The following is a 9,734-nucleotide window of genomic DNA, read 5'->3' as shown; positions in this document are numbered from 1 at the left end:
GGAGGGGATGAGGAAGCTGCCAGGCTGGGTGTCCCTGGTGCTCTGGGTGTGCGGGCTGAAAGCAGGTGAGATGGCGGGGCAGGGGAGGAGAGGGACAGGAGGAAGGCGAGACCTAGGAGGCAGTGGTTTGGGGTGAGACGGGCAGGAAACAGAACCTACCCATTGTCCCTAATATCGTCTATTTTATTTATTTATTCTTGTTGTTGTCAATCCTTACCCGAGGATATATTTTTATTGAGAGAGAGAGAGAGAGAGAGAGAGAGAGAGAGAGAGAGAGAGAGAGATTGATGTGAAAGAGAAACATAGATCGATTGCCTCTCACACAAGCTCCAACCCAGGATGGAACCCGAACCCTAAGGATGTGCCCTGGCCCAGATTTGAACCTGAAACCCTTTGGGTGCAGGGCACCACTCTCCATCCAACTGAGCCCCGGGGCAGGGGCGCCCAATGCCTTTTAAATGCAGCACAATGCTTGGTGCAGAGGGGAGGATGTGGAGAGTCCTGAGCCCAAATCCCTGTTCTTCCTCTTGCTGGTTGGGTGCTCATGGGAAGTAACTCAGCCTCTCCTTAAGCCTCAGTTTTCCCGTCCAGAGCACGGTAAGCGCGGTTAATAACGAGGGAGCTTCTCAACCCTGCCTTCAGCGTGGATGAACCCGGGGGACGTTCCGGCAAGTGAAATCAGCCGGGCACAGAGGGACACATACTGCCTGCCTGACTCCGCTTCTCCGATGGATCTAAAATAGTCAAACTCACAGACACAGAGAGTGGAACAGTGACTCCCCGGGGCTGGGAGACGGCAGATGGGGAATTAGTTGTTCAAGGAATACCAACCAGGCTGTCCTTGGTGTAAAAAAGGAGGGAAAGTTGTTAATACTTGCCCTTGAGCCCTGGCCGGGTAGCTCAGTAGTTGGGAGCATCGTCCCAATTCGCCAACGTTGTGCGTTCGATCCCGGGTCAGGGCGCGTACAAGAAGCAATCCATGCACGTGTAACGAGTGGAACAACTAGTTGATGTGTCTCTCTCTCCTCCTGCCTCTCTCGCTCACTCTCTCAAATCAATTTTTAAAAAAATACTTGCCCTTGAATATTCATAAACTGTCTCCATAGGTCACAGGAACGACAACGCCGTTATCTGTGGAGAGGGTGACCGGGTGGTGGGCTCAGGGATGGCCGGGAGGATTTTTGTGATTTTCCTCTTAGACCTCGTGTGACGTTTGAGCCGTGCGAATTGCACGCGCCCCCCCTCCCGCCCCCAGAAAACAAATGCTACAGAGAGGACGTGACCTTTACCTCTTACAGTCATGGTGAGGAGGAAAGCAGAAAAGGTGGGCGAGGCCCTCGGAGCTGCGGACGCGTGCAGCCCAAGCCCCCGGGGGTGGGGGGGGGGGGGGGAGCTGTCCAAGTTGGGTTTCTCACTCACTGGAGTCAAGATGAACACACACGTTGGGGTGCCATGGGGCACGTGGGGGTTCTAAGCAAGACGGTGTCAGAACCTATTCTAGGGCTTGGGCTCTGGTTGGGAGGTTTTGGGGGGGGATTAAGGAAGACCGGTCCACTCAACAATGGATGTTGTCAGAAAGGGGTATCTCACTGGGAGAGGAGAAAGGTGTCGGGGTGACGAAGTGCAGTCACTCATGCCAGCCGCCGGGAGGAGGCGTTGGGCCATTTGTGACCTTGGTTTTGGCTGCGTTTAGGCCAAGCTCTGAAGTGGGCTTGCCTTACCGTGTTTCCTCACGACCTCCGAGTGCTCTTGTCCGAGGTGGAGACCCTGTGAGGTTGTTTAGTCAGCGGCAGCGGAACGACAGCGTCGCTTTTTTTTGGGGGGGGGGGGGGGGAGCTGTGTTTTGTATCCTCTGTCTCAGAACACGTTAGACACACTTAACCTTCAGTCAGTATTGGGGGTGGTGCTGCTTCGTGGTCATTAACTGGAGGAAGAGGCAGGGGGAGGAGGAGGAGGGAAGGAGAAGAGGGAGAGGGAGGAGGGGGAGGGAAGGAGGAGAGGAGAGGAGAGGGCTCAGGGGGAGGGGAGGAGAAACGGGGGAGGGAGGGAGGGATCAAATGGTAAAAATGTCCATGCTTGGCAGAGGTGTGATGTGATAACAAGGTAACGTGCAAGGACCAAAGATGTGTGAGGATGTGGCTGTGCTCAGCAATATCAGCGAATGAAACGGCAAAGGACTATTTCTGGGGGCAGCAGGGTCTGAAAGAAATCGCTTCTTTCTTTAAAATTTGTATTTATTTATTTATTTATTTATTTATTTCATTTTATTTTTTAAAAATATTATTTTATTGATTTTTTACAGAGAGGAAGGGAGAGGGATAGAGAGTTAGAAACATCGATGAGAGAGAAACATCCATCAGCCGCCTCCTGCACACCCCCCACCAGGAATGTGCCCACAACCAAGGTACATGCCCTTGACCGGAATCGAACCTGGGACCCTTCAGTCCGCAGGCCGACGCTCTATCCACTGAGCCAAACTGGTTTTGGCAAAATCAATAAAAATTTATTCTCCAACGAGGATTGAAAAAAAAAAAAAGCTTGGGGGTCAGAAACAGCGCCCCCCAAAGGCAGGGTTATTTTAGAGGCTCAGCACCTGGAGCCAGAGGGCTGGCACTGCTTCCTAGTCCCGTGGCTTCGAACAAGCGGCTTCCCCCTCTGAGCCTCCCTTTCCGTATTTACAAAACGGAGGTCACCGTGGATAACACATCGCCTCTGAATGGGACAGACAATAGTACGGACCTTCCCGGGCCCTTGCAAGCATGGTTTCCGGGAGACAATGAGGATAAGGCACTAAAACGAAACGAACATCATATGGTAGGTCAACTATAATTGAATCCCTTTTTAGATTTTAAATGTTGACACCTTGTTAGCCACTTCCTGACGAGCAGGGCCACCATCAGCTACCACGATGCCATGCTCACCACACAGCAGCTCCCAGCTAGCGTCTGGCGCAAACCATAAGTGAATAACGTTTTATCAAAGGTAAGGAAAGTGAGGCGCATGCGTTAAGTCGCGGGCATGGGTAAGTGACCATTCCAAGGTGCTATCAGTATCGTGTGCGGATCACAGTCTCAGAAGTCAGACTCCCTGAGTACGGCCTCGTTCCCACCAGCCAGGGGTCCCATAAATCCCAGTGGCTCTCAGTGGCCCGTGTCCTCTCCTCTCACCTGTAAACCTTGGGGGAGGGAAGGAGAAGAGGGATCTAAGTTATAATCTCTTTTTCATGGGGCTGGGGTGCAAGAAACCGAGGACAGTGATGGGAAGATAGGAATGGCCAATTAAAGATGGGCTGATGGTATTGGATGAAACATCTTCATATTCCCCGGCTAGTCTTTAACCCGCTCTAACCTGGCTTGATGGTGGTGATGCTACCAAGACACTCCCTGAGCCCTGGCTGATACGGCTCAGTGGGTTGGGCACGGGTCCAGGCACCGAAGGGGTTGCTGGTTGGATTCTCAGTCAGGGCACATGCCTGGATCTTGGGCTCCTTCCTGAGTAAGGGGAGCAGCTGATCACTGCTTCATTCTCACATCGATGTTTCTCTCCTTCTCCCTTCCTGGCTCTCTAAAAATCAATTTTAACATAATAATAATAATTAAGAAAAGACACTCCCGAAAACAGGCTTTGGGGGGTGGGGTGATAAAAGGGCAACATTTCTAGGACACGAAACAAAACAGAATCACGGAGACTGCTGGGCACAGTTAGTGCTCTCACTCGGAACGAATAGGTGGTGTGACTGAAATGTTGACATGTGGCTGAGAGCTCGAATGGGCCCTCTAATGTTCAGACGTGTGGAATTCCAACCGACGGGCGGACGTTGAGTGGCATGGGAGCCACTCGAAGAAAAGCCTTTGGAAGGATCAGAGCTCAGACGGAATGAGACACCCCCGCCCGCGTCGTCAATGAGAAGGAATCAGAAGTCACCCGAAAGGTGTTAGCAAAGGCTCTTCCGCAGCAGGAGGGCAGTCGGTTATATGAACATCAAGGTGCTTTAACAGTCTCAGAGTGGAGTGTTTTGGAGATGGTCTACATTTTACCCTTTTTTTTTTCTCTTTCAGAATTCAATATCCATTTACATGCTCCAGCTCCAGGTGGGGAGACATTTCTTTATTTGTTAGCATCTGAAATGTTAGCACCCCCCCCTCCCCCACCACACACATACCCCTGCCTGTAAACTACTTCCATCAGCGATTACATGTTTGGGGGGTTTGGCCAACACGGCCGAGGGCATATGGTGGGAAACGCAGCCCTTCAGCTCCCTTGCTTCTGGCGTCAGAAGGAAGCTGTTTTCAGAGCAGCGGGCAGCAGCGTTGCTCTGTGTACAGGGAGCACAGGTGGAGGACCCAAGTGGACCTGGGGAGGAGCCCAATGACAGTACCCAGGTCATTGGACCGAAGTAAGGAAATCAGTAAATGTTGGCGTTTGTAAATCATGCACCACACTATGTCAGCATAGGGGAAGCTATAAAATAGCTTCTTGTATGAATAACTAGTGGCCCGGTGCACAAAATTCGTGCACGGGGGGAGGGGGTTGTCTCTCAGCCCAGCCTGCACCCTCTCCAGTCTGGGACCCTCTTTCAATCTGGGACCACTGCCTCCTAACCACTCACCTGCCTGCCTGCCTGCCTAATCACACCTAACCACTCTGCCTGCCAGCCTGCTTGCCCCCAACTGCCCCCCCCGCTGACCTGATCGCCCCCAACTGCCCCCCCCCCGCCGGCCTGCTCTCCCCCAACTGCTTTCTCCATGCCTGCCTGCTCACCCCCAACTGCCCCCGCCCCCCGCTGGCCACCTCGTCCCCAACTGCTACTCACTGCCAGCTTGCTTGCCCCCAACTTCCCCCTCCTGCCTGCCTCCTCGTCCCCAACTGCCTCCCCCTGCTGGCCTCCTTGCCCCCAACTGCCCTCCCCTGCCAGCCTGATCACTCCTAACTGCTTCTGCCTCAGCCCCGCCACCATGGCTTTGTCTGGAAGGACATCTGGAAGGTCTCCCAGTCTAATTAGCATATTACCCTTTTATTAGTATAGATAGTTCATTAATCATGAACATAGTAATAACTAATGCTAATAAAATTGTTATAATAACCTATATAATAAAAGCCTAAGCGACCGTTAAGGGCGGAATGACCAGTCGCTATGATGCGCACTGACCACCAGATGCTCAATGCAGGAGCTGCCCCCTGGTGGTCAGTGTGCTCCCACAGAGGGAGTGGCCACTCAGCCGAAGCCGGGCTCATGGCTGGTGAGCAGAGCAGTGGTGGTGGAACTTCTCCCCGCTCCGAGGCAGGGCTGAGAAGCAGTGAGCAGAGCGGTAAGGAGTGAGGGATCCTGGATTGCAAGAGGGATGTCCGACTGCCGGCTTAGGCCCGATCCCCAGGGTCATCAGGCCTAAGCTGGCAGCCGGCCATCCTCCAAGGGGTCCTGGACTGCGAGAGGGCACAGGCTGGGCTGAGGGACCCCGCCTTCCAGTGCACAAATTTTGCACACTGGGCCTCTGGTTTGAAATATTAAATGATAAACACAACAATATAGTTAAATAGTGAAGTAATAAAAGTTCTGACATAATTGTTAAAATAATAATGTAATTAATAGTAAATATAGATAATGTATATTGATAAATAATAAGTAATTGCTAAATAGTAAAAATAAGTGAATCTTGCATCAAAATTATTTCAGGCTTATTATGAAAGACCAACCAATATTTATTAAGTTTCTATTCTGTGCCAGTTGATAATATGGGTCTAGCTTTGAACAGGAAACCTGTGGTCATTCCTGACAAACGAGAACAACTCTGAACAGGTCACTACCTGCCAAATAAATGGAAAAAAGGGAACCAATACACAAGTTCAGTACAAGTGGATCTAGCATAGTGTGGGTGTTCAAGGGCATTTCATGGAGACTCACCTATAGGCTGCACGGGAGCAGGCAAGGGGCGTGGCCTTCCCAGCTCACAGAGATCACAGGTGGTCAAGGTGAGGCTGGAGGTGTCCGGGGAACCAGATCAAGAGGGAATCACGGCTATTTCAATGCCAATTCTAGTCTTTAGAGCAACAGTCAGTGGCAGGGTCCAGTTAGTGTTTAAGAAAGAACACTCTTGGGAAGAATGACGGGACAAAAGGTTGAACGTATCCAGGAATAACTTATTGCCGTGGTCAAGGCAAGGCTAAATGCTCGCTCATGAGCAATGGTGTGGAGGGAAGAGAATCCCTCTGAGAGATGCTTAAGGGCCACCTTCAGAAGGCTGAGGTTTCTTTTCCTAGCAGAGAGGGAAAGGGGACTCTCAGAGAGACCAGAATTTCAGGTTAGGAGATGGGTGTCCAGTCTCTGGGGGACTTTCCTGGAATGGAAGCCACCTGCTCGAGGCAGCTCCCAATCAGCTCTCATCCTTAGCGGGATGAGATAAGGCTTCCTCTGACCCACGTATGCTCTGTGCCACGCACGGCAAGGTGTCAGGGACTGGCCACGTGGATTTGGGGGCAGCAGAACGTCAACTCCTCTTGTAAGCGGGATCCCGTTGGCCATGTTCTCCTCTTTCCCAGAATATTTCAGCACTCCCTGTGTCTTCCCATTTATGTACGGAGACATAATCTACTACAACTGCATCTCTGTGCACAGCGATTATGCCTGGTGCTCTCTGGACAAGAAATTCCAGGGCAGGTGGCGCTACTGCACGGGCAATGGTGAGTGTCCCTCCCAGGGACTGGCTCCAAGCCTCGGATCCAAGAAGTGATTGAAAGCATCGGGCTACACGATTTGGGGCGTTGGATAAAATGGAGTCCAATCCTGGCTTTTCAACTTGTTCTAACCACTTTGAAAGTAATTGGGTGCAGGAAAGACAGCAAGCGCTGTTAGTTTCACAATGTCAGCCATAAGACTTTCTTTTATTATTACTAGAGGCCCAGTGCACAAAATTCGTGCACGGGTGGGGTCCTCCCGCCTGGCTGGCCATTGGGGCTGATCAGGGCCGGTGGCCAGGGAGGAACTGCGGGAGGGACCGTGGGAGGGCTCCAGGGAGTGTCCGGCCCCATCTCGCTCTGTCCTGATCGGCCGGACCACAGCAGCAAGCTAACCTACTGGTTGGAGCGTCTGCCCCCTGGTGGTCAGTGCACATCATAGTGACCAATCAGTCAACCACTTAGCATATTAGGCTTTTATACTATACAGATTTCTTAATCCTCACCCGAGGATATTTTTTTCCATTGATTTTTTTTTTTTTTTTTTTTTAGAGAAACACATGTGGGGTTTTTTTAAAAAAAATAGTTTTATTGATTTCAGAGAGGAAGGGAGAGTGAGAAGGAGAGAGAGATAGAAACATCAATGATGAGAGAGACTAATTGATTGGCTGCCACCTGCCCACCTCCTGCCCGCCTCCTACTGGGGATGGATTCCGAAACACGGGCATGTGCCCTTGATTGAAATCGAACAAGGGACCTTTCAGTCCACAGGCTGATGCTTTATTCATTGAGCCAAACCAGCCAGGGCTTTCCATTGATTTTTTTTTTGAGGAAGTGGAGGGGAGGGAGGAGGCGGGGAGAGAGAAACATTGATGTGAGAGACACACACCCATGGGTTGCCTCCTGCACACAGCCTGGAACTGAGGTATGTGCCCTTGATCAAGAATCGAACCTGTGAGCCTTTGGTCCATGGGCTAACGCTCTAACCACTGAGCAAACTGGCCAGGGCAACTGTGAGACTTTCTATGTTCATGTTTCTCCTTCTGCTCCTCTCTTTCTCTGCAGACCCCCCGGTGTGTACCTTCCCTTTTCGCTTCAGAAATAAATACGTTCAGAAGTGCACCAAGGAAGGCTACATTTTTAACCGGACTTGGTGCTCATTGACCAGTAATTATGATGCAGATGGAAAATGGAAGCAGTGCTCTCCTTACAAGTACGTTGGCTGGGGAAGGATGGGGTGTGTGTGGGGGGGAGGGGGGTTTGTCTTAGACATCTCTTAATACTCTTTTTAAAAAAATTTTTTTTATTTATTGACTTTTTACAGAGAGGAAGAGAGAGGGATAGAGAGTTAGAAACATCGATGAGAGAGAAACATCGATCAGCTGCCTCTTGCACACCCCCCTACTGGGGATGTGCCCGCAACCAAGGTACATGCCCTTGACTGGAATCGAACCTGGGACCCTTGAGTCCACAGGCCAACGCTCTATCCACTGAGCCAAACCGGTTTCGGCTGTCTTAGACATCTCTTAAAGTGGGGAACCCTCTTGATTAATGGGGAGGGAAGTTGAGGTCTAGATGATCTGCTGATGGCTTAGGCCAGGGGTCAGCAAACGCGTCTCTAAGGGCCCAGTAGTAAGTCTTTCCAGCTTCGAAGGCCGTATGGTCTCTCACAGACTCAACTCCGCCTCGTGGCACAAAAGCAGCCACAGCGATAAAACACAAACAGCCCCCGGACAGAGTTGCTTGGTGGCTAGAGCGTTGGCCGAAGGGTCTTGGGTTCAAGTCCAGTCAAGGGCACGTACCTGGGTGGCAGGTTTCCCGCAGGAGGCAACCAACTGATGTGGGTCTCTCACTCAGTGTTTCTCTCTCTCCTCTTTCCCCCTCCCCACTCCCTTCCACTCTCTAAAATCAATGGGAAAAAATAGCCTCCAGTGAGGATTAACCAAAAAAAAAAAAACAACAAAACCCAAAACAAAACAAATAAACATGACTGTGTGCTTGAGAGTGAGGGAGAAATGCTTCCACCCATCCTCAGGCCACTGACCTCCAACACCCTTCCACCCTCCCCTATTCCATGAACTTATGTTAGTTCTTGGGGGGGGGGGGGAAGCGGGTAGACCAGATCTCCCACTGGGGAGAGGTTATCCTGGAAGATGGAGACAGAGCATGACCTTCACCTCTGCTTTTCTTCCACAGAGTATAGTGAGTCTTGGTGTTCACGAAGGGACAGAAGTTACAGGATTCATAAGCTGCCTCTCAAAATAGGTCTTTTCCCGGATCATTCTGACCAATAAAGATTGGATCCCTCTCCCACGTGGATGACTCCTTCTCTGAAACCAGGCACAGCCGAAGAAGCTCGGTGGTGATCAATGCCTCCTTGGCCCTGGGGGCGGGGGACCAGCAGGGCATCTGTGGGGAAGAACCTGCATTCAAATCAAGGTCCTGATGAATCGCTGACGGTATCCTCTTTGGCAAGTTAACTAAACTCTCAAAAGAAACTCCAGCTTCCCCTCACACAACTCTTGAAATTATTAATTAAGTATAATGTACACTTTTAATTGTTTGAGGTAAAATCCATGGCATACAATGAACTACTTTAAAGATAAAAACGTAGTGGTATTGAGTACAGTTGCCAAGTTATGCAAACATCACCTTTACTTCCAAAATGTTCTGGCCGGGTAGAGCAGTTGGTTAGAGCATCATCCTGAGATGCCAAGGTTGTGGGTTTGATTCCCAGTCAGGGCACATAGTTAGGTTGCGGGTTCAATGTCAGGTCAATTGGGGCACATATGGGAGGCAACCAATCAATGTCTCTCTCTCTCTCTCTCTCTCTCTCTCTCTCTCTCTCTCGCTCTCTCTCTCTCCTCTCTCTCCCTTCCTCTCTCCCTCTCTCTCCCTTCCCTCTAAAAAACCAATACCCTTGGGTGAGGATTAAAAAAAAAGAATCTATAATAATAATATGCAAATTGACCAAATGACCAAACAGCAGAATGACCATCCTGACGACCTTCCAGACGACCACGCTATGACACCCACTGGTGCCAGGCCAGCCAAGACAGGTG

At 50.7% G+C, this 9,734-nt stretch overlaps 1 protein-coding gene across 2 annotated transcripts; it reads left to right on the top strand.

Annotated features, from left to right (window-relative positions):
- The first annotated feature begins 6,044 nt into the window (after positions 1-6,044).
- On the top strand, positions 6,045-9,213 carry LOC114227349 (binder of sperm protein homolog 2-like). Of its 2 annotated transcripts, none has more exons than XM_054710998.1 (4): positions 6,045-6,155; positions 6,538-6,678; positions 7,738-7,885; positions 8,869-9,213. In XM_054710998.1, the coding sequence occupies exons 2-4, from the start codon at positions 6,570-6,572 to the stop codon at positions 8,873-8,875; spliced, it is 264 nt and encodes an 87-aa protein (XP_054566973.1). In that variant the 5' UTR covers positions 6,045-6,155; positions 6,538-6,569; the 3' UTR covers positions 8,876-9,213. The 2 variants fall into 2 exon arrangements, with proteins under 2 accessions (XP_054566973.1, XP_054566972.1); XM_054710997.1 differs by having other exon boundaries at positions 6,045-6,299.
- Positions 9,214-9,734: the final 521 nt, after the last annotated feature.

The sequence above is a fragment of the Eptesicus fuscus genome, chromosome 21 (assembly GCF_027574615.1).
Source record: "Eptesicus fuscus isolate TK198812 chromosome 21, DD_ASM_mEF_20220401, whole genome shotgun sequence".
NCBI lineage: Eukaryota > Metazoa > Chordata > Mammalia > Chiroptera > Vespertilionidae > Eptesicus > Eptesicus fuscus.
Note: the sequence above shows the minus strand (reverse complement) of the source record. Positions and strands in the feature narration are given on the sequence as shown.

What these genes read in the sequence shown, in the direction of transcription:
- LOC114227349 (XM_054710997.1), top strand. Translation starts at nt 6,215, where the DNA reads ATGCTTAAGGGCCACCTTCAGAAGGCTGAGGTTTCTTTTCCTAGCAGA. An exon ending in CAGAGAGACCAGAATTTCAG is followed by an intron (nt 6,300 to 6,537) that starts GTTAGGAGATGG and finishes CCTCTTTCCCAG; the next exon opens with AATATTTCAGCACTCCCTGT. An exon ending in GCGCTACTGCACGGGCAATG is followed by an intron (nt 6,679 to 7,737) that starts GTGAGTGTCCCT and finishes CTTTCTCTGCAG; the next exon opens with ACCCCCCGGTGTGTACCTTC.